This window comes from Astatotilapia calliptera, chromosome 7, assembly GCF_964374335.1.
Source record: "Astatotilapia calliptera chromosome 7, fAstCal68.1, whole genome shotgun sequence".
Taxonomy (NCBI): Eukaryota; Metazoa; Chordata; class Actinopteri; order Cichliformes; family Cichlidae; genus Astatotilapia; species Astatotilapia calliptera.
Genome location: NC_137428.1, coordinates 60,455,642 through 60,479,627, shown reverse-complemented (window position 1 = coordinate 60,479,627; position 23,986 = coordinate 60,455,642). Strand labels below are relative to the sequence as shown.

At 40.1% G+C, this 23,986-nt stretch overlaps 3 protein-coding genes across 6 annotated transcripts; 2 read left to right on the top strand and 1 right to left on the bottom strand.

Moving 5' to 3' along the window:
- The first annotated feature begins 717 nt into the window (after nucleotides 1-717).
- LOC113026883 (receptor-interacting serine/threonine-protein kinase 3-like) lies at nucleotides 718-4,765 on the top strand. 2 transcript variants are annotated; one of them, XM_026176120.2, is made up of 11 exons: nucleotides 959-1,345; nucleotides 1,950-2,129; nucleotides 2,224-2,542; nucleotides 2,623-2,771; nucleotides 2,870-2,919; nucleotides 3,165-3,320; nucleotides 3,419-3,501; nucleotides 3,611-3,677; nucleotides 3,771-3,817; nucleotides 4,114-4,180; nucleotides 4,305-4,765. In XM_026176120.2, exons 2-11 carry the CDS (start codon nucleotides 1,975-1,977, stop codon nucleotides 4,382-4,384), a joined length of 1,173 nt encoding a protein of 390 aa, XP_026031905.2. In that variant the 5' UTR covers nucleotides 959-1,345; nucleotides 1,950-1,974; the 3' UTR covers nucleotides 4,385-4,765. The 2 variants fall into 2 exon arrangements, with proteins under 2 accessions (XP_080160882.1, XP_026031905.2); XM_080304756.1 differs by lacking the exons at nucleotides 3,419-3,501; nucleotides 3,611-3,677 and having other exon boundaries at nucleotides 718-1,345.
- Nucleotides 4,766-9,961: 5,196 nt separating this feature from the next.
- On the top strand, nucleotides 9,962-17,559 carry impdh1a (IMP (inosine 5'-monophosphate) dehydrogenase 1a). 3 transcript variants are annotated; one of them, XM_026176119.2, is made up of 17 exons: nucleotides 9,962-10,159; nucleotides 10,296-10,786; nucleotides 11,456-11,554; nucleotides 12,572-12,620; nucleotides 13,261-13,362; nucleotides 13,478-13,552; nucleotides 13,688-13,894; nucleotides 14,076-14,163; nucleotides 14,252-14,451; nucleotides 14,655-14,745; nucleotides 14,843-14,938; nucleotides 15,037-15,180; nucleotides 15,278-15,419; nucleotides 15,496-15,639; nucleotides 15,725-15,808; nucleotides 16,049-16,065; nucleotides 16,177-17,559. In XM_026176119.2, the coding sequence occupies exons 2-17, from the start codon at nucleotides 10,551-10,553 to the stop codon at nucleotides 16,278-16,280; spliced, it is 1,878 nt and encodes a 625-aa protein (XP_026031904.2). In that variant the 5' UTR covers nucleotides 9,962-10,159; nucleotides 10,296-10,550; the 3' UTR covers nucleotides 16,281-17,559. The 3 variants fall into 3 exon arrangements, with proteins under 3 accessions (XP_026031904.2, XP_080160881.1, XP_080160880.1); XM_080304755.1 differs by lacking the exons at nucleotides 9,962-10,159; nucleotides 10,296-10,786; nucleotides 11,456-11,554 and adding an exon at nucleotides 13,031-13,098 and having other exon boundaries at nucleotides 12,597-12,620; XM_080304754.1 differs by lacking the exons at nucleotides 9,962-10,159; nucleotides 10,296-10,786; nucleotides 11,456-11,554; nucleotides 12,572-12,620 and adding an exon at nucleotides 12,641-13,098.
- prrt4a (proline rich transmembrane protein 4a) lies at nucleotides 16,643-23,451 on the bottom strand. The gene is made up of 3 exons (XM_026176118.2): nucleotides 23,301-23,451; nucleotides 22,113-22,982; nucleotides 16,643-20,415 (listed from the first exon to the last, which is right to left on the bottom strand). Exons 2-3 carry the CDS (start codon nucleotides 22,873-22,875, stop codon nucleotides 18,341-18,343), a joined length of 2,838 nt encoding a protein of 945 aa, XP_026031903.1. The 5' UTR covers nucleotides 22,876-22,982; nucleotides 23,301-23,451; the 3' UTR covers nucleotides 16,643-18,340.
- Nucleotides 23,452-23,986: the final 535 nt, after the last annotated feature.

Sequence of the window (23,986 nt, the reverse complement as noted above, 5' to 3'; positions counted from 1 at the left end):
TTGACATCGAGGTCACTGAAATTAGAACTCTTCCAAGATTTTTAGTAGCTGGAACTATAGTTTGAATTTCAAAATATTATGCCACCTCGTTTTTGAGTTATTGCATTCAGAAAACTTGGGTCACCACGCCATCCGCCAGGGGAGTATTGACAATACCCATCACAGGAGTGTGTGAGGGTGCAGCTCAAGCGTGAAGGAGTCTTTACATCAACTACATGAACATTTCTGACTCGCACTGGAATAAATTGGCCGTGGATAAATCAATGAAATGTTTAAAACCAGTTGCATGGATCATAGTGTTAAAAGGGCAAAAGGGCTCTGCGTCAACCAGCAGAGCACTGAAAATCCCTTATTAGTCATTAAATCTTTGGAGCAGCATATGATTTATGTGACAGTGCAATGATCTTGTTTTTACTAGAAACAAACAAGCTGTGAAGAAGTTATAAACTTGACTCTCTTAGTCAAAAGCATAAAACTCCAAAGTAAAGTCCTGAAGTAAAACAGTTTTTTATTACATGGAAATGATCGGCCAGCTGAAAAATGTTGAAAATTCAATCAACTAGTGGGAATTTTTAAATTAATGGCTCCAGTAGGATAGACATGCAATTACTGGCACTTGTATCCACTTTTGAAAGATTGTTTCATTTCTCTGACCCACTACAGTGCTTCACGTTGTTACACCAAAACTACCAAAAATAAATGTATCCATATAAGTGACTGCCTATGACTGTTTTTCAATTTTTCTTTTATTTTTTCTTTATAATTAAGTCGTTGACCAGATCATCATCTATACCCAGGGGATGCTATACCCTGTATTTACGGACTTCCAAAGATCAACAAAGATCCCACTCAGACCCATTGTTAGCAGCATAATCTAAGCTACCTGCAACATTTCTAAAAATCTTGCCACCATCCACCCTTGTGGGGAACACCCCCCATCACATCAAAAAACTCCACCGACTTCACCAACAAGGTCTAGAAACTTACAGCATCAAACTTTGATACTCTAATTAAACATTTTTATTTCGGTGGTTTGAAGCCTTAAAGGTCATGATTTCTTTACTTGTAAAGACGTGCATGCGTTTTTGTTTTGTTTTTGGCGAAAGAAAGCATTTTTTCAGCAAAATGTTGTCTCTCAAAAAAGTTATAAGCAACTGTTCATACCAGTAATACTGTCAATACTCGCTCATTACGTTTAATGTAAGCCCCGCCCCTTCACTACAATTCGAGGGCGTGTCAGGATACGAAAATGAAAGTCGGAACGTCTGTTTTTTTTGTTTTGTTTTTTTTTGACCACGGCTTTGGTTTGAACTAACTCTTAGATCTGCATGTGGAACAGCTTCAGGTGAGTAGCAGCCAGCGTTTTACTTTTTTATCCTCTTTCCTCACAGATGCTTTAGCTCCAAATCAAACGACAGCTCCAGTTTGCAAAACAATACGCTACGAAATGTCCCTCAGAACTTTTCTTTCTTTATTACTTGTTCACAACAGGAAGACCATTTCTCGTTGCTCATTAATATTTTTTGTCATTTCCTTCCAAGCATTTTTTCAAACGTGTTAGGACATTTGGACACAGTATTATCAACGATGTGAATGGGTACTGTAAAAGATGAAGCGGAATGGAATTAAAACAATTTGTGGAGGGGACAGCGGTCTGTCAGTGAAGTAGGAAGAAGAAGACACAGAAGAGTGAGGGTAGAGCCTTACTGGCTGTATAGGAGTTTAGTCTCCTTTTTTTCTTTCTAGCTTTGGGAAATTCAGAATCCAGAATTTCAAAAATGTCGTGAGAAGTGCACCAGTATTGCTAAAAAAGTGGAAAATGTGTATCAATGTGTTGCTTCCAGTTGCTTTCATGTTAGTGCAACAACAAAGACTTCTAAGGTGTTGTAAAAAATACTTACAAAAGCTGGGTTTATTCTCCTCACTGTGTCATTTTATTATGTTTTAAGGTTTTGTACCTGAGTTCAGCAGGTGATGGAACTGCAGAGACCTAAATTTGAATCAGTTGGAAACGAAAGCTTGGAGAACTGGCAGTTAATTGGCTTTGGTGGATTTGGTCAAGTCTTCAAGGCTAGACACAAGAAGTGGAGGTGTGACGTGGCCATTAAGCTACCTCGACATGCTGCTGGGTAAAATTAGAACAGAACATTTTTTTCTTTCTATACTTCCAAGTACATGAACTAGTCCTTTCCTAAAGCTTTTACATTTTCCTTCCAACACTAGGGACATAGAACTGTGTGAGGAGGCAAATCATATGGCCAAAGTCTCCTTACACAGTTCTGTGCTGAGGCTTTATGGAATATATAGGGGATGTCCACCAAATGGAGGGCAGAACATTCAGTTGGGAATTGTTATGGAGCTCATGGATAGAGGATCTGTTCAGACCCTGCTGGAGACTTTGTCAGGTCCACCACCATGGCCTCTGGCCTTCCGCTTGGCCTACGAAATCGCTCAAGGAATGAACTTCCTCCATGAGAAGAACATTTTGCACCATGACCTAAAGCCAAGCAATGTACTGCTGGATGGTGACCTTCATGCCAAGGTAAAGTGCTATCCACTCAACTCATTAGTTTATACTGATGTAATTGTGTTATTTTATTTTTTTCCTTGATTATTTTGCAGCTGGCAGATTTTGGTCTGTCCAGGGTTTCCACCAGTGCTCTGATGAGCTCTGAAGAAATGTCCACAGTGAAAGGAGGCACATGTCAGTACATGCCTCCAGAGTCTTTTGATCCATCATATAAGCCTGTTCGTAAATTCGACATATACAGGTAAACATTAAAAGAATAGTTGTGGGGATTTATGTATGATTATAGATTTTACCTTAAACACATTGTGTTAATTCCTTCTCTTTCTTTATCTTGTAAAGCTATGGTATTCTTCTGTGGTCTATTATTTGCGGAAAAAAGCCTTTTCCAGGTACAATGAATGGATTTCAGTTACTTATCATTTTCCATAAATTTCTCTATGTTTGTGTGTTTGTTTTTCCTCATAAGTTTCCAGTTTTCTGGTCAAACAATTTTTGCCCTTCTTTGTAAAATTAAATTTTAATTTAGATTTCATGTTTTACAGCTAATATAAACATTATCAAGAAACTTCCAAAAATACACTGTCTCATTTGTGCTCATGTTTTTTAATGAAAGTCTTTATTGTATTTCACACAGATGCTACTCTAGCTCTTTTGAAACTGAAGATCCCAAAGGGGGACAGACCTCCCTGTGATGAAATAGACCAGAGAAAGGCAGAAGGGCTGAGAGAGCTGGTTGGCCTCATGGAGAGGTGCTGGGATGGAGATCCATCCAAGAGGCCAGACTTTGGAGGTATGTGTTAACTACCTGTATTAAACACTCTGTATTAAACAGCCGACGTTTTATATGTGCATGAAATCACATATATTCACAATCACATTTTGTTTCAGAGTGTGATGAAATCACTAAGGATGTGTTCTCAAAGCACAGGGCGGGGATTCACCATGCAGTCGGACAAGTCATGAAAAAATTGGTGCAACTCAACTTATAATTTCAGAAATGAACTAATAAAGTAGTCAACAATTTCAATTTTAGATGGAGCACTTTTATCAGACTTCTTTGGGTACTGTTTACTTTCCTAGGATTCACAACATGGTAATCAATATCCTGACACATGTGGTCCACTCGGTGTTAATCATGAGATGCCAGGTAGATTCTTCAGTACGGTTTGTCACTTTATTCTCAGACTTATTCCTTTCTTATTAACAATGAACATCATACAGATATTTCTCTTTTTTTCAGGACAGTCAGAGTCAAATGATAAAGTTGATGGGAGAACTGAAATGCAGGTATTTAATATGCACTCACAAATCTACCTCTCACAAAGTGAAAAGAAATGTAATCAAGTCTTTCTCAAGTGTTTCTTGATCATTTTAATTACATGTTGCATCATTAGACAGAATGAATGATCTTATTAGTTGATTTTCACATTATGCCACATGTCCCTTGGACACAAGTAGGAAGGATTCACAATCACAATGAGTGTAAAAACAGATATTAGTGTAAAGTTTTAGTAAAGAGTATGGCCTTTATGGTGTATCCTTTTATCAGACTTCTTTGTGTTCTGTTAATTTCGCTTGTCTAGGATATGCAGCTTGATCATCAACATTCCATCACATCGAGTCCATCTGGTTTTACTGCTGAGATGGCAGGTAGATGCTTCACTATGACTTGTCACTTATGTTTATTGTCATACACATTTATTTCTTAACAACAAAAAACATCAGACAGATGTTTTGTATATCTATATATTATTTTCTTTTTCATGACCGCCAGCATCAAACGATACTTTGGACATCCCATTGCGGGTATTTATTTGGAAGCAAGAAGACGCCATAACTATTATCCCCAACTGAAACAGCAAGCCATCATGGGATATGAGTGAATACTCCTCAGTTTACTTAAAGAAAGGGGTTTGCTTAATGTTTGGCACAGATCATTGTCCTATTGTGCTTTGCAAGCACTAGTTCTTTGTGCTTTCAAAGGATTGTGTTGGATGTTAATAGTCTGCATTAAAAAAACATTTTAATTGGGCTTTTTAATATTTTACTGTTAAACCTTCTTACAAGGACCTGTATTTTATCAACATGTTTAGACATAAAAACTAAAATTGATATGTATTTGCCTACTCAGTGGAATTGCTTATTTTGTACTCTATACACAGATGTTCTGCTGTTTTTACTTTAAATGATCATCTGTCTCTCTGTTAATGATAATAAACTCGTGCTACCCATCAACCTCCTAGTAGATGTACATGTTCCAGGTCCGATTCACAAGATTTTGGAAAATTTGACCTCTGACCTTGACATCACATTCAAAGTTACTTAGATTTGAACTTTTGGTTGGTGAAATTATAGTATGAATGAGAAAACTTGACCTCTGACCTTGACATCGAGGTCACTGAAATTAGAACTCTTCCAAGATTTTTAGTAGCTGCAACTATAGTTTGAATTTCGAAATATTATGCCACCTCGTTTTTGAGTTATTGCATTCAGAAAACTTGGGTCACCACGCCATCCGCCAGGGGAGTATTGACAATACCCATCACAGGAGTGTGTGAGGGTGCAGCTCAAGCGTGAAGGAGTCTTTACATCAACTACATGAACATTTCTGACTCGCCATTAATGACACTCTGGATGCCCCTGTATTTATCAGTGGGGTTCCAGTAAAAATAAAATAAAAAAACGATTTTAAAAAAAATCTGTAATTTCTAAATTTATAATATTTATAATTCTTTTCAGGTAGAGACATCAGTAAGTTTAGAAATGAATACCACACAATGCCAAGTGTATTTCACCAGTGATAATTACTGTGAATCATTGTATGTATGAGCAGTGAAATTAAGAAATTTACTGTGTTTTAAGAATGTAGCTTTCATTAAATCCACAAAAACAATAGATTCCACACTTTCTGACTGTACTTTGAACTGATGCATAATTAATATTATTACAAAAGGCCAGAAGTTGCCTATATTTTTTAAAGGTCTTGATGCATGCTCGATCATCCAGGTAAGGAAATTTTTCATTTTAAGATCTAGCAACCCTGTGCCTCACTCAGAATCACACAACTCAGTCATGACAAATGTGTAGCCGGGATTGCCAGAGGTACAATCTTTGTGAGAACACTTTTGACAGACAACACATAGAAGCCATACATTTTTGAGTCAGCTATTGGTGTATGTCGAAACAAATCATTTTGCAACAAGCAAACACATTTATATTACCTTCAGTTTTTAATAAGCATCTATTTATTTAACTCACTAACATTGTGTGAGCTTTCAATACAAAAACACCCCACCACCACCAACATGAAAATTTACTCTGACTCACAAAACCTACAAAATACTTCCTCTATTTAAAGGCTTGTGTGTTTTCCACAAACTGACCATTGCAAAATGGGAAGCTTGCCTGGTTAAATGGTGAGCTGTTAACAGAATCCCACAGTGCTGTGTAATGTGCCAGACAATCCCGGTCTGCAAAAGCTTTGTTCTGTTTAATTTTCGTTTGAAAGAAATAAGTTCACAGTTTCCTTTTTCTCCATTGTTTTTATTTCCTTTCTTTTTCCACATGGTGGCACTAAGTCATCTATACAGAATTAATTAACGGTGCTGTAAAGTTAGAGCGGACTATACCATTATGCTTCTTTTGTAAGGAGTGACAGTGGTATCGAGAGGCTTCTCTCTTTTTTGGAAATTAAGGTTCAGTCAGGCAGTTTAGTTATCACTTTAATTACTGCAGACAAAAACACATTTTCCTTCCAAGCTGCCAACCTCGCCCCGCCCCATCCTCCCTCTTGCTCAGTAAGTAAAGATGGGAAAGTGAAAGCTAGAAAGTCAGCTTGGCCACAGCTTTGGTTTGAACTTTCAAATCTGGAAGTGGAACATCTTGACAAAAAGGTGAGTAGCCGCAAGCATTTTAATACATTTTTCGTTTTTAAAACATAAGCCATTTTCCCTTTAAAAACCCCCACACGTAGGAACATGACAAAGAAAATGACGCATGATTGTCTACAACTTGAGGAAGTTTGGGTTGCATTTGTATTTGTGGTCTCAGAAGAGCGAGTATGAGTAATCTAAAAGATATTTAGAGACCGTGATCTCTGAAATCGGAAAAGATTTCAAACAGTTTGTGAACATGGAGGACCCTGCACAGAACCGCGGTTGCACAGACGTTCATGTTAAAATGCAGACAAGACAAGAATATATAACTTATGAATAATCTATGCAAAAGTTGTGAACATGGAGGAGTCTGCACGATAAACACGAGGGCAACGTTAAAAAAGGGTGCAAGAGTGACGTTAGGTCAACGTCACACTTCAACGTTGATTCAATGACATCGCCTGATATTGACTCAACATTGTTTCAATGTTTCCTTGCTATCTGGGCAGCCTGCCAGTGAAAGAGGAAGCAGTAGATGTAGCTTGCTCTGGTTCGTTCCCTGCTAAAAAAAAACGCATGGAAGAAAATGCCCAGGGATTTGCATCAGTTTGTTAGTGTACTGATAGTCTAGTTAGTTTGCTCATCTTTGATAATCTGTGCTTTTCTGTATATATGAAATGAATTTTCGTATTGTAACTGAGCCCTTACGGTTCCCTTTGATACATAATAACAGTTTTATCAGACGTCCTGCGCACTTTATACCTCTGTTCTGGGATTCCAACACGTTCTCACTCCCAAAGCGTAACATTTTACGCTAGGTGACAAATCGTCAACATATTACGTTTTCGGCTACCCACCACGTTCCTAAATGACGACCTCGGAAAAAGAGGAAATATGAGAACCGCCTGGACTCCATCTACACATGTTCACTACGCATTAGCAGTCAGTGTACTGTTTGTTTGTCACTCGTGTTTTATTCTGTATTCTTTGCTTAATGGTCGTTGGATTAATATTTCTAAACAGCCAAATATTTGTGCATGTCTTTCTACTCTGTTTTAAAAACGTATCATGGTACTGCTGTAGTTATTGAGTATAAACTAAAAGTATGTCTGTGAAGGTTCTCAGTCATCCAGGTCATCTAGTCAAAGGAGTTTGCAAAGAAAAGCGTCTGGACTTCTTTAAGTTGCTTGAAGACGTTTCACCTCTCATCCGAGAAGCTTCTTCAGTTCTAAGGTCAAATGGTGGAGAGTCCCAGATATAAACCTAGTGGGAGTGACCCCCCACAGAGGGACAAAAGGACCCCCTGATGATCCTCTAATCGCCTGAGCCAAGGTGTGTAACTGGGTGTGGGTCCCAATCAGCCAGAGTTTCGGGTGAGTTCATTGTGAAACCTGAGGTGGCCACACCTTATGCTGTGGCCCCACCTTATTTGCATAAGGTGGTGGTGGTGGGGGGGGGCACCTTATGCGAATAAGGTGGGGCCGCGGGGCCGCTATTCGCAGGTTTTCACAATGAACTCACCTGAAACTCTGGCTGATTGGGACCCACACCCAGTTACACACCTTGGCTCAGGCGATTAGAGGATCATCAGGGGGTCCTTTTGTCCCTCTGTGGGGGGTCACTCCCACTAGGTTTATATCTGGGACTCTCCACCATTTGACCTTAGAACTGAAGAAGCTTCTCGGATGAGAGGTGAAACGTCTTCAAGCAACTTAAAGAAGTCCAGACGCTTTTCTTTGCAAGCTCCTTTGACAACTAAAAGTATGTTTTATTTCCCTTTGCCAACAGAATTATATCAGCAGTTTTGCTACAAAAATGAATGAACATGAAAAAGGTGTGTATTATTTATTATTTCACAGTCACGTTCACAATTTTTATTCTATGATTTTTAAATACATGCTTTCATTTTCTTCATTTACAAGCAGCAGACTTTGTTGATAGAAACAGGGCACAGTTAATCCAAGAAGTTTCTGAAGTGCTGGCGATAGCAGAAGAGCTTGGAGACCTGGTCCATCCTGAAGCCTATTCAAATATTCGAGCTAAACCGGCAAGTCAAGATAAAATGAGGGAGCTCTTTGAAAGAACACTGCGTTCAGGAGGGGTGAAGGTCAAAGCAGCCTTCTTTGATGCCCTTGAAAAACATCATCCAGAACTAGTGGAGAGGCTTGGTATGATTTGCTCTTATTAAGAAGGTCAAATATGGTTTAACATGTATAACAAGTTAATAGTTTCTCTTTTATTTTCTGTAGATGGCTAGTTCCAAAGCAGCTTTTGCATTCCTGCATCTTTTGGACAGAAGCGTCAAAGACCTTTCCTGCCCTTTTAAAACCAAACTTGAATCTTTTGTGAAAAATATGTACTGGTATTATATTTGATACATGAATTTTTTTGAGTTTTTGAAACCTCATTAGTGTGTTTTTTTCCCCCTAAAGACCTAAATAGACTGCACCCAAAATTTCTAAACTAACTGCTAAAAAAATGACAGAATTAGCAAATATGATACAATTTAAAATCAAATGTGCCAATTTCTTCTTATTGTTTTATAATTTGTCAATAAACAGTCCCGTTTTTTTTAAAAACCAGTATTCTCTGGGAGTTATTTCATGGTTCAGGCTTTGGATAGTTAATATAGAAATATCTTATATGCATATGTTTTGGTCCATATATCATTTATTGACATTTTGTTAAACCATACTAATTTAAGAACAAGTCATGAATATGAGGCTTAATAAAAATCTCTGTGCAAAATAAGTTTTGCTTCTTAGCTTTTCAACATTTCTGTTGCATTCATTATACATTGGAGGGTTTGTTTTTTCCTTTATCTGGTGGGAGAATGGGAGCAACTGCGAGATAATGAGAGACTTGCAGTAGATAGATAGATAGATAGAGAGAGAGAGAGAGAGAGAGATTCTAAGAGGCTTTTCTAGTTCAATCCCTCTGTAACTGTCACAAGCAGTCAGTCAGTCAGTCACCTGTAGATGATGTTACTGAAAGCACTGTAGGTAGCAAAGTTCCTACTGTTTCTCAATGAACAGTCCAAACAGTTTAACGATTTAAGATTAAAAAGCTCCCACAGCAGCCAGAACAGACATTTCAAAGATGTTGATCTGCTAAATTTTATTAATTAAAACGTCATAATATAAGAAAGTATTTATAGAACTCTGTTGTTATACTGCCATGATAAATAATAGTGCCACGGTATACAAGCCACTCCTAAATTTAAGTGTGACAAACTAATTAGACAGCATTACGTCTTTAAAAGTTATTCTCTGTCTCATTTCTCAAAGACAGGAAGTTTGTACGTATCCTGGGGTTCGACCTTGTCTCATTCACAGCTCTGTCTACACACACACACACACGAACACAGACCGTCACAACATGGTAATCTCCTGTGAGGAAAGTGTTTTCAAGTGTCATCTTGACCCATCCTTCTCTTCCTCGGTACTACTACCTACACTCCACCCAACACCCATCTCACCCCACCCCATTCTGCATTAATGCTCCCAATCCTCTTTGTGGGAGAGTGACGTCTGCTGTCAGAAACAGAGTTAAGCTCAGCAGGCATCAGGAGAATAGAGTAGAGAGAAGCTCCCAGCCGTAGGGATAACCAAGCAAGTTTGGACCTCCAGGGGGATGAATCTCTGCTGCCTACGCAAGGCTTGACTCTCCTCCCCGGGGGCTGCTTGTTCCTTTTGCTGGGGAGAATACAGGAGATCTAAATTTGCTGTGCCACGATAGCGACCTTCATCAACAGGTGGGCAAAAAAAGACTATCCACTGTCTGAGGGCCTTAATGGCCTCCATGGATAAGTGATAACTAACTGGAATACAAACTCAGCCTTGGACAATTTGTTTAGGATCTTTTGTTGCTGTTTCTTCTATTTCCTACAGGTTTGTCATCTGCAAGTCTCGAGCGGCACGATAGCTTACTCCCATATCAGGTGTGTCTGAATGGTGTTTGTGTGAACATGCACTCAAAGCATTGACTGCGTTAGAGTGTGTCTCCCGGGGTTTGCTGAGGCCACTGTTTACTTGCAGCGTGAAGGTGTGATTGTATTTGTGTGTATGAAACAAGTCACAAGTGCTTAAAGAGTGCGTGATAGGTGGTCGGGCACCGTGGAGGTCAGAGCCCTGGATTTAATAGAGATGGAAGGTCATGCTTATGACCGCTTTGGAGATGGAGAAAGGGACAGCTACCTCATTGACTACCGAAGGATTGTTGGAGACATGGAACCAGCACGGCCACAGCCCTCAAACAGAGATGGGGAGCAACCTCACCCGTATGGGGGATATGCCCACCCTGTGCTACATGGACATGGATATGAGACAGCAGCCCAGCGATACAGCGCTACACGTATTCAAGCTGGGTATGAACCAGAGAGGTCAGTGTCACACTCTCTTAGCAATCTTCGCACGCTGCAACATCACAAGCTTCTATGTGCAGATGTGATATATGAAGCCGTATAACTTGTAAACATTACACTTCCAGTAGCAACTGAGCTGTTTTCACTTTCTAGTTGCATTGGCTGTGCTCATTACAAGCTCATTTATCAGCTACCTGGGCAGCCTACCAAATCCTCTTACCTACTGTACTGCCGTCATAGGTGTATAGAAGGAGTTTCCATTGACAAGGACGGATTCTCTTTTGTTTGCGTTTCCTGTCTTCTCTCCAACATTTGTAATAGGATCTAGTTACAGTATGTTTGTAAGAAACAGAGACAGATGAGCCACATGCTTTTTGAAATGGATTCAGAATTTAACTGCTGACTAACCAACCATACCTTTATTTTTAGTAAAAATACACTTTCTCCTAATTTAGGTGCACCTTTTTCAATCAGCTAAAGTGATGGACAGAATAATAAAATATTCACTTAAGTGTATAAAATCTGCAACAAGAACAAATTATTGTAAATTTAAAGCTATATATATGTCTATAATGCTGTTGTCTTTTCATTGGGATACACCAGTATTTCGCTCAGTATTTAGATGTGGTGGTGGCTAACTCATATTCTCAGCTCCACGATGAGTGTGTGTGTGTTTTTAAATTTCAGCATGGCTGACTTCTTGATCAGCGGGGGTACGGGTTACGTTCCTGAGGATGGACTCACAGCACAACAACTTTTTGCTATCGGTGACGGACTTACGTACAAGTAAGAAATGCTAAATTTAAAATGAAAAAAACAAAACCCCCAAAACAACCCTCACACACACAAACACATTCATGGCATTGCTTACATGCTGACACAGATCCACATGCACCTAAAGAAACACACATATACACTGTTATGTCATATCTTCCATTAAATCTTTATTAATATCAGCAATGACACATCTGCTCAGGTTTTATTTGGGGGATTATTACGCATAATACTACTTTCAAGGATGAGTCTTGAGTGGTGCTACAGACATTAAAAGCAGTGTCTGTCAGAATGTGTGTGTGTGTGTGTGTGTGTGTGTGTGTGTGTGTGTGTGTGTGTGTGTGTGTGTGTCCTGCACATATCAGTGCTTTAATGGCTGTCAGGGTAGTTTCCTTAATGGGGCTATGTGTAGGGTTTATCAGTGTGCAGAGGATAAATGCAGAACGTTTCAGTGTGCTGCTGACAGATTATTTCTGCTTACTGTCAGCTAATAAAATAAAATAAAATGTTGCCGTGTAGGAGTGACTGCAAAACATATAGTTCACATACACAACTATAAGAGGTAGCTTTACAAGTGTTTTGCTGGTCAGTCAATGTCACTATTAACATTAAATGCTGCTTACCAGTCGCCACAGTGAGGCTGGTTTTGTTTTTTCAGTTAAGTCTTTGTGTGTTTCCTCATGGCAAAAAGTGGTCCTGGCGACACCTGCAATAGCAGGAAGCACTAAAAAGGTGGTGTTGAGTTTGTCAGCACGGTAGCATCGCAACAGTGGAAGATGCACACACAAAACTTTACAGGTGAGTAGCTGAGATCAAAATGAGCGCCGAGTTTGAAGATAGGTGGCATCCAACCCATGAGTGCTAACAACTCATGTGATGATGTAGTGATCAGTGAGAGCTGAGATCAAATCGACGCGCTGACCAGTGCAATGACTGATGTGACCCCACTGAAAAGTGATTTCTAATTTAGTTTGTGCAGTACTTCATAGTCGTCATGATCTTATCTCTCTGTCACCTCTCCCCTTTCAGTGACTTCTTGATCCTCCCCGGTTTCATAGATTTCACTTCTGATGAGGTGGTAAGTGTCATCATACTGTCTAATATATTAAACATAGCCTACTGCTCAAACTTTCTCAGTGTACTGCTCATGTGATGTGATGTAGTTGGGATTAGGGTTCTTCAACATGGGTTATGTCACAACACTAGTTGCTATAATCCCTGTGAGGTTGCTGCTTTGGTGAATGGCAACACAGGAATAGTTTCCTTTGAAAACTGCCACGAGCAAAGTGAGCTAAGTGTGCTTCAAACACAGTGTCCCTTAACTCATTATATTTTATATTGCTGTTATTAAGGTGCTGCTGTAATCAGTCCCTAACTCTTTGTTGTGTTGCTTAGTTAAAGGTGCATGAGCACGGGGTTGTTTATTTGACTTGCACTGTGTTCATCTTTTTGAACTCTGCTGGAACATTAAATTAATTTCATGACTAGATCACATGGGTTATTGCTGGAGAGCAGGTGTTCGAGGAAGCCACCTGGGTCCTTTAAACACTCACCCGGTTAGTACAGCAACTCCACTTCTGATGCGTCCAAACTGGCTCACTGCAGGGCAAATGAGCCAGTTAAGAAATACTTATTTAATTTGCTAAAACGCTTGTTGTAGACCTCAGTGTTGCAGTATAAGGTGATAAATTTGTTTCCAAATGCATTGAACTTTTAAGGATCTAACTTCAGCCCTGACACGAAAGATTACCCTGAAGACGCCTCTCATTTCATCTCCTATGGATACAGTCACGGAGTCATCCATGGCCATCGCCATGGCAGTGAGTACAAACATTGCAGAGTGTTATATACATCACACTTAGTAGCTGAGTAGGTACTGCTCAAATGATGCTTTTCTTCACTTACTTACTCCTGTCTCTAATTGGTTGGATTCAGCTGATGGGAGGGATTGGAATAATTCATCATAACTCCACTGCTGAGTTCCAGGCCAATGAGGTGCGCAAAGTGAAGGTGAGACAGAAAAAGTCACTGCACACATGTGCTCTAATTAGATTGATGAAATCATTTTTGATCTATGAAGCCCCTAACAGCCATCTGATATGGAAATTAAATCCCACTCGACATTCGTGTTTCTGTTTTTGCTAGAAATTTGAGCAGGGCTTTATTACAGATCCAGTGGTAATGAGTCCCCGTCACACAGTAGGCGATGTGTTCGAGGCCAAGTTACGCCATGGTTTCTCTGGGATCCCGATTACAGAGACTGGCAAGATGGGCAGCAAGCTGGTCGGCATAGTTACCTCCAGGGATATCGATTTTCTTTCTGAGAAGGACCATGACCAACCGCTTGAAGAAGTGAGTGTATTAATGTTGTGGACGATTCTGCAAGAATTTGTATATTTTTGAGAACATAATCTGGTAAACGGTAAATGGACTGATTCTTATATAACACTTTTCTACTCTCCCGGAGTACTCAAAGTAAGAATTATAATATCAAACGAGTGTGTGTGTGGTCACAGTTTATTTTCTGATGCAGGCAATGACAAAAAGAGAAGATCTAGTTGTTGCACCAGCTGGAGTCACACTAAAAGAAGCTAACGATATACTGCAACGTAGCAAAAAAGGTAAAGCTTTAAAGAGTAACTCTGCCGTATGGTAGCAATCATAATTGTGACTGTAGCATATTTGGTCTTTCCTTTCTCATTCTCCCAGGTAAGCTCCCCATAGTTAATGACAACGATGAGCTCGTCGCCATTATCGCTAGGACTGACTTGAAGAAGAACAGGGATTATCCTCTGGCTTCCAAGGACTCTCGTAAACAGCTGCTGTGTGGAGCCGCCATCGGTACCAGGGAGGACGACAAATACAGACTGGACCTCCTCGTGCAGGCTGGAGTCGATGTTGTTGTCCTGGTAAGTTTTGATTGTATTGTAATTAAACTTTTGTTTGATCTGTTATTTGATTCTAATTTTTTATTGGATCACATATAGTCAGCTAAGTCATTGGTCTCATAATAATCACCGGATGAATGGAACTACAGAGTTGGTATGAGTGTTTGACCGATCTTAAGTCATTTTCCCATAATTTTGTTTTATTATTATTATTATTATTACAGGACTCTTCTCAAGGAAACTCAGTCTATCAGATTAACACGATAAACTACATCAAGCATAAATATCCCGAACTACAAGTGGTTGGAGGAAATGGTGAGCACCATTTCTTTACTCGGGACTGTCTTCTTGAATTCATCTTCTACATTTGGGCCTTTCTTTGTCACTTTTCTGTGCCTCTGTCTCTCTCTAGTGGTGACAGCTGCTCAGGCCAAAAACCTCATAGATGCCGGTGTGGATGCCCTGAGGGTGGGAATGGGGTGCGGCTCTATCTGTATCACACAGGAAGGTACGATCATACTTAATCATGGGACATAAAAATGTATGAATTTCACTGTATTGAGGATACTTTGCTCCCAACCATCACATCGTGGTCTTGTTTCTCAGTAATGGCCTGTGGACGACCCCAGGGCACATCAGTGTACAAGGTCGCGGAGTATGCCAGACGTTTTGGAGTGCCGGTAATCGCTGATGGAGGCATTCAAACTGTTGGACATGTGGTAAAAGCTCTTGCCCTGGGAGCATCTACGGGTAAAAGAAAGAAATTTTCTCTCATTTTCTGGAGGCATTAAATTTGTGTGTATACTTGGATTAGTCACTGAACAATTCAGTCTTTTTCCTTCCTCAGTAATGATGGGATCATTGCTGGCGGCAACTACTGAAGCTCCAGGAGAATATTTCTTTTCCGACGGTGTGCGCCTGAAAAAGTACAGAGGAATGGGCTCCTTAGATGCCATGGAGAAAAATAACAGCCAGAAACGCTACTTTAGGTGAGATTTTTACTGGAAAACACTTAATCTGGAAAACTTACCTTGTTAATCATGTGAATTATGTTTGTGTGCCCAGTGAGGGAGATAAGGTAAAGGTAGCTCAAGGTGTTTCGGGGTCAGTACAAGACAAAGGCTCCATTCATAAGTTTGTTCCTTACCTCATTGCTGGCATCCAACATGGCTGTCAGGACATAGGAGCCAAAAGTTTGTCCATTTTACGGTAAGTGTCAAACTGTGCGTCTGTTTAGTGTGAGATTTGTTACGTGAAGGCTTTCGCCAAGTATCCTCCTGTGATCTGTCTCCAGGTCAATGATGTATTCTGGAGAACTGAAGTTTGAGAAGAGGACCATGTCGGCTCAGATGGAAGGTGGTGTCCACGGGCTTCACTCGTAAGTCTGACGTTTGACTGTTTGTTTAAGGTGACCTTTACCCCTCCGCTGCAACCCCTTCTTTCTCCATGTATGTCTTTTTCTTTTCCTGTTTCTGTTGTCTAAACATTTTAATACCAGTGACAGTATGTGAACATGCTGTTGTTAGATATACTTCATTGTTAAGTGTCCATTAATTTACCTTCAACAGTATAAAACTCTCTTATCTTTTTCTCTTTATTACTCATGCTATCATATTAGATATTCTTTTGTGCCATGTAAGTAATCATTACCTCCATCTTCTCCTTTCTTAAAAAAAAACCATCTTCATTTATTTTTCTAACTGTAAAGTTTATGCTTTCCCTCTTTTTTTTCTATTCCACATGTAGTCATGAGAAGCGGTTTTACTGAAACAGGTGGAAGAGGAAACACCCGATCGGGACCCAACGTCCCGACCCCAGCAGCTATGAGCAGATGCACCGGGCGCATGTGATCAGAATGCAACGCATGAAGCTCCTGTGACTTCTACACTCTAAAGTTTAAACAAAACTATTCTGTGACCTTCTGTTCATTGGTGTCCCAGCTCTGACCCCAAAACAACTCTCTTAAAGTTCAAAGAGCCTAAAAGGATCGAGCCAAAGAACAGAGTTTTAGAGGATGGTCACAAACTCTTAATCTGTTGTTCTCCCTCTCAGGTCAAGGTGTAGAGGGAATCCTGTTATTACCTATTCTGTTGTTCCCTTTCAACAAACTTGTCATGATATATCTGCCGAGCTTGATAGAGAGGAGTACAGCCATATATTTCCTTGCTCATTTACTACTTTTACTACCCCTCCCCCCCTTTTTTTGTGGGAAATCAAGTAAATAACAGCGCACAGAGCTTTAATCACATACTTTTAGTTCTCTTTCTCTCATATATATAACAATAACAAGTGAAGTGTGCTAATAAACACAGAAGAGTAAAATTCTCATAATGTTTTTAGTGCACAGCTTTGTCACTCAAGTCATTTCTTTGATGCGTGTCGGTGAGCTCTGTGCTGCTCTGTCATAGAAGGGACAAGAAAAGCATCAGCCTTAATTTATAAACGAGCACTCCAAATAGGGAGTGCCTTCAAAAAGCAATTTACACTCTCACCTGGAACTTTACTCTTATTTTAATGTTATTGCTTGATTTAAAGGAGAGTATTCACTGTTTTCTTTCATCATTCTCATTTTTATTGTCACTATGCAACCAAAGCTCCACTTAGCTTTATAGTACATGCTGTATTCTCCAAAAACGCTATTTTGCAAAAGGTTATCATTAATAACACAGCAGGATATAGAATGGTTGGTTATTTGTCTTTATTTCCCAGACTCAGTATTAAAAAAAATAATAATAAAGCACAAAAAAAGGTAGATGGATTATCTAGTGTTGCAGTAGAACAAAACCAATATTCCAGTTTTGATTTATTTATTTCTAACGATCTTTACAAATATCACTTTTAAATGAATTTAATTTTTCCTTTTTTCTGTGAGGTACTCAGTATATTTGGTTAGAGACGTATTACATGTATCACTCAGTTTTTAAAAAAATCAACAATTAATTTTTAATTTTGCCAACAATTTGTCACCAGTTAATTAAACTTCTTACTAGTTGACACATCTTAATTATAAACAATGCCATAAATAACATCTTTTTTTGGTCAACCTAGGAATCAAACTTTCATTTAATGTAACTTGTGTCATATACTGGATGTATATGTATTTGAATAAAGAAAAATTTTCAAACAACAGTTTGATACTATTTAAAAACTGTTTTGCTACCACTTTAAATTCATGCAATGTAATGATGTTGTTTTCATTCTTCAAAGATATTCCACTGTTAAAAGAAAACACCCAGAAACAACTCAAGGAAACAAACAAACGAAAAACAAAAAAACACCAGCTTGTCCCTATTAATGCTTTTACACTCAAAATTCAAAGAAACCTCAGAAGGTTTATATATTTAGACTGTAATTCTTTTAGCACACTATCGGGAAAGGGGAGCGGAGAAAGTTAAGCCCTTTCAAGTATGTCTCACAAACCACAGAACGCATCAGCAACGCAAACTTTAACTTTTGTGACTTTTGCTCGTCCTATGGCTGCTAGATTTCCTCGACACAATCCTGGATTTTCACTAAAACAAAATAAAGCAAAAAAAAAAAAATTTGTACTCCTTTTTGGCTAACTTCTTTGCCACAAATATTACCTTTTTTAGAAACAAATGTTTGATTTTACATATGATTTCAATGGACACATTCTAAAATTATAATGTTGCTCAAATAAAGCAATACTGCAAGGAAGAAATAGGTTGCTGAAAACAGCATAATGAAGACAGTCTTATAAACTTTTTTTTGTTTGAATATACAATATCAACAGTACAGTATTTACAAAAAATATTGGCTCATATTTTAGGTCTATATAACGTTTTTGACATATAGACTACGGTTTAATTCCCCCATTTAACCTGAATAGACTTAAATCTACACAATTTGTATTCCAGTTACACCCAGTTTTATTTTGTTTTTTAGCTTTCTACAATTCAATGGTGTCACTGCAAACACTCAGTGCATCAATTTGTTTGCACACACTGACAAACTCTGCTTGTACAGCCATATCCCATTCCAGCTGTTTGCTTTCACTCAGGTGTTTAGTTCCTGCCAATCGGCCAGACCCCCGACTGTCCTGGGAAGCTAAGCTCAGGGTTCGGTAACGTCTGTGGTATGGCAGGTGGGGGATTGCACGTGGGAGGCTGCTCTGAGTAAAATTTTGCCCTCTGTTGGCCCATGAATGTGATCGCAGCTTTCCTGTTTCTATGGAATGGCTGCAAAGGCCCTGGGTTGAACCAGTAACACTCCCTTTCCAATCACATTGGTCTGGTGATAATGGTTGATTTCTACGAGCTGTCATACAGCCTTGAGGTTGGGAATACCTGGAGTTGGACAAGGTGTTCTCTTGATCTACATCTCCACAAGAAGAAGTTCGGTAAAGGGTATTTCCCACAGAGCTGGGCCCTTGCTTTGATGTACCTTGGCTTGGGGAGCTCAAGGAAAGGCTTGAGGAAACAGGTATGAGTCTTGGGAAACCAAAGATACTATGAGAAAACAGGGATTCGCTGAACAGAGCTTGGTCGATGCTGCGCGACAAGTCTATGGGAGATGGAGGCTGCAGATCCACAGTTGAGTCAGTCTCGAGACTTAAATGATCCAGTGATGACAGGCGAGTCTCAGGTGAGGCTGTAGGTTTATGCGGTGGGTTTGGGGGTGTGGGGAGAGGTAGTACAGTTTTGCTTCGGCTGGGTTTGTGATCACAGTCTGGTATATTTCCAGGAGACTCCACAATTGAGTAAAGAGGAAGAACCTCTGACTGCTCCTTGGCTACAACATCACAGGCCACCAGCTTTTCTTGCTTACCCTGGGAAAGGACGGGGGAATTTGCACCATCCTGAGAGGTTATGGTGAGCATTCGTGAAGGAGAGCCACCGGATAGACGGGACCAAGATCCTGGTCTAGGATGTGCTATGGTCTTGTTAGAGTTGCTACAGAATAGAGGATGTGTGCCAATGACAGACAAACCTAGGCAGACCCCAATCTCACAGAGTCTGCAGCCTACTTGGTAGCCCCACCATGGCCAAGGCTGAAACCCATGGCCATCAACCCCACCCAAACCAAGGGCATGCAGGATCCCATAAAGCTGAAGACCTCCACACCCTAACAAACACAAAGAAGTTCCTACTCCAGCTCCTGCTGCCCTACCCCAGTCCTTCACACTAGCAAAGGGGCAAATTGCAGGTCGCATCACCTCAGGAGATCCTCCACTCTCTCCATTGTCATTTAACCTGTAAATGTTTCTACTGTTGACTTGTGTCAAGCAGTAGAAGATGAGGTATGAGCATGAGAGAAAGGTGGCGAGACATACGAACACACCCTGAGGAAAGAGCAGGATGACAGTCGGGAGGCTGTGAAAGAGCTGAAAAATCCCAAAACATCCCAAAGAGATAATAAAATGTAACAGGGCCAAACATAGCAACAAGCAAGGCTTTGGCAAGGCTGAGAAGGAGGCAGAAATAACAGGTGAAAGTGAAAGATGCTTGCATGAACGAAAGGAAAGAAGGAGGAAGGCCAGGGAAAATGCTGAGATCAAACATGGCAATGGCAGTTCGGAGAGCAGCAGAGAGACAACAGGGGAAAGGCGATCTTGGTAACTGTAAGCATCGTAAAGCAAACAGAAAGCTTGGATCCCTGCAAATGCCAAAATGAACAAGTGCAGCATTGTGAAGTAGGGGCTTCCTGGGGGACACCTCAGGGGCAGCCCTAACAGGCAGACTACAGAGATTAGGCCAAATACAGTGAAGACAGAGCCCAGGCCATAGATATGTGCTTCCCATGCAAATCCCCACGTAGCCAGGGCAGAGTTCCAGTCTGAATACAAAGGGACCAAAAATGAAGGGGTGAGAGCCAGAAAGGGGTGCAGAGGCTTGTTGTGAGTAAAATCCTCTGGGTAGGTAGGTGTCCAGGAATGATTTAATGTTTTGCAGGTTGTGGCAATTGTGTCCATGTTACCATCTAGCCGGCTTGGGCTTCTGGCTTTTGAATCATTCTTGGAGTCATCTGTAAAGAATATAAAAAACACATGAACACCATATTGGTTATGTCAAAAGAAAACCAAAAAGTAGAAAATTTAAGTACAGACTTAATTTAAAGTTTTTCGTTGGCAAACGAGCAAACATGCTAACTTGCATAAATATGATGGTATAGTAATACATAGACAGTGTAAAAGATGGACATCGCTATGGTTTTTTAAAACATAGTATTAAACATGTCTTAGTTTTTAAAAATGTAATATGTCTCTAAATGAGTGACTGAGCCTGTGAACTCAGCAGGGTAGGTCAAGTCAGGAGTCGTTTTTCCCATAGACTTCTATAGGGCCGCCCTCTGGTGGCCATTAATTAGAATGCAGGTTTAATGCTCTGTAAGCTACATCCATGTTTTATACTGTCAATGTCATCAGCACTTTATCCATGTCATCATGAGCATGTTAGAATGCTAGTGTTAGCATTAAGCTCAAAGCATGGCTTTGCTTCACACCTAATACACCTGTGTATTTTTATTATTTTTTTGTGTGGTGGTAATGTGTCATATTATCTTTAATAATGACATTTTTTTCTCGAGAAATGAACATACTGGTGCTAATCTAACCTCTGGATACAGGCCAAATTTATTTTTACGCACAATCTTCATTTTCTAAAAAGAGAGCAGGGTGTAATCTGCTGTGTGTGAAGCTAATCCATAATAAAACAGAACGGGCTTGTAACTGGGAATCTAACTGGGTCACAGACAGAGTGGGAGCATGAGCAGTAGGTTGTGTGCATATGTGTTTGTGTGAAAGTGAGGAAGAGAGATACTGTATGTGTGCTGATTAGCCAGTATTGACCTCATGCCTGCTCTCATTTTGTGTGGCTATAAGTAAATTTGCATTAGTGAAGCGATGTTGTTATCTGTAAGAATGCGAAAGAGGTTTATGACTGATGATAACATTGTAACAAACAAAAAATGTGAGTTTCTTATTCTGTATATGAAATAAGCTGTATAGGGCAATCAGGGAATCAGGGAACCTACTGGTTATAAATGGAATGTGTCCTATTTCTGGTCCTCCATTAGTAGTGAAGCAATCAGTATAGATGCAGCGAACAGAGAGCACTTATAAGTGCGGGGCTTTCGCTCTGCTGTCTATGAAATCTAATAAAAATGAGAGTACATTTAATATGTACTCCATCTTGATGCAGTTATTCAATAAACTTGTTGTTACACTGAAAATGTGTGGTGTTAAATGCATACACAGGAGGAAGCAAATTCCTTATTAATTTCTTTCAAGTCCTCATATGCTTGTGGACACAACATTTACTTTGACAAGTAAATGCTAGTATTTGTGTGTGTGTACAGTAAATAGTGTGCATGCTGCATTATCCAGTAACCTTTGAGTGCGGGCTGACTGCAATGTGAATAAAATGTTTTACTTTAACAGGAGAGTGTAAGTTTGAACTGGAGAATCTGTGCTAAAAGGCTTGAATGAGAAAGACAAGGGCAGAGAACTGAGTCAAAGAGAGACATTTGAAGAAAGTGATGCAACCCATTCTGTGAATGTAAAAGAACTGTGTTTGCCAGCAGAATACATATCATAAGCACTGCAGTGACATGTGGATTCTGAGTTTTTGGAGGTTATGCAAGGAAACTGAAATGCACTGTAGGGCATAGTTTCAGCTTTAGATTTAAAGTAGGAATGCTGTAAATAATTAAAGGACTCTTACCTTCTTTTGCCTCCATGCTGGCAGTTTCTCTCTGTAAAATAAGATCTGTAATATCAATGAATCCATCTCTGTTTCCCTTTGTGGTAACAGAAATGCCTGTGGTCCATCCAAGAGTGTCTGGCCCCGGTCCAGTGGGCAGTGATGAAGTTGAGTTCTGGTCTGATGTGTGTGATGGGAGTGAGCCAGGGAGAAGAAAGGGTAAGTGAGTATCAGTCATCTGATTTTGAAAGCCTGGGAATGTTGGCTGATTCTCTCCAGACTCTCTAGGATACAAAACTGATGCGGTGTTGGTCTCAGCTGGCTGATTCTTTAATGTTTGTTCATGGGTAAGCTTGGGTGGTACACTTGCTGATGAGGACTTCATTGTTTGCATTCTCTCTGTGGAGGCAGTATCTACTGTAGCACCCTTTGTGGGTCTGGGTATGGGTCCCTTCTCATTAGGAAAGAAAAGAGATGTCTCAGCGCTCTCCAGTAAATCGCCATATTCACCAATCACACCTTGTCTGTCTGTGTCCTCAGATGATGATAAGGACCAACTTAAAGGGGAACCCAGGAAGTCATCATCCTCGGGTGCAATCATGGGGTCACTTGGTGCTGAACCGGGTACATGAGGTCTACTCGAGAGCTGTTTCAGAAACTGCCCTGCCTTGTCACTGTCTGGCTGTTGTGTTTCTTTCACATTTTCTCCAGTTAACGCTATGGCACGAAGCGAGTGAGGCAAAGAGAGAGGCAAGAGAAAATAAATATTCCACAGAGAGACCATGTTGAGGGTCGGCAAACTTGACCTCAGAGTCACTTGGAGTTGTTGTGCAGTCACATGTTTGAGTAATCCCTAATATCAGGTTTCCAAAGATGTCATTCTTAACACACCTGGAGAAAACAATCACACGTAGGAAAAACAAGTAATGCCAACTGCCTTCAAATATGTCTTGGACATCTCTAACATAGATAAAGTTAAACTGCTGCATGTGGGTCACAGCGAAAATCAAAAATTGTTGGTGAAAATAACGGCAGTGTGATGAATATGAACGCGGTGTGCTGAAACCCTCTGCTAGACTATAAAGTCTTGTGACGTGCACACAGTACAAACATTAAAATGCAAAAACCCACTTAAACAAGAGCATTAAAAAAAGAGACATTAGACCACGCAACTCTGTGTGGCAGCCATTCCTTTTTTAGCTTCCTTACCTCATCTATAGCCCTCTTTGCTGCAGCCTCTTTAAACATATATGCCGCTCTGTGCTGCTGCATGTCTGCAGTCTCTGTCTGCATTGCACGGCGTGTCCTTTCATACTCACTCTGCTATGCCCCTGTTCTATCCATCGGGCTGCTGACACACGGGACAGACCCCACCTCCTCTACACAACCCCCGCTATGCCCACACGCTGCTTCTGCACTCATCTGACAGTGAGGCTGTTTGCTGCCTTCGATTCTCCTAAATCTGAGGCTGCATCATTATGAGTATCACCTTTATTTTAGTTACGTGAGAACCTCGGAGAAGAGAAGAATAAATGTAAAAGCAAAATATATCAGAGCAGATCAATACATGGATTTGTGTGTAATTTACAACTGGTGGCAAAAGTAAACAGCTCAGCTAGAAACATTTGAACTAAAGTATATACTGAAAAGCAGATTCTTTTTTGACAGCATACATCTATAACGCATGATCATAGTTACTTGCTTGTATACAAACACAGAACACCTGAGAATCTCGTACATGCACTGTTTGACCAAGGATTTTTACCACCACTTATTGCGGCGAGAAACTGTGATGGTGTTATCTTATTCACATTCCTTTATTTTCCTCCTTTTATTGTTCACGTGAGCTGTTTTTACCCAATGGGGGAAATCCAGTAACCTCATGGCCTAATTCA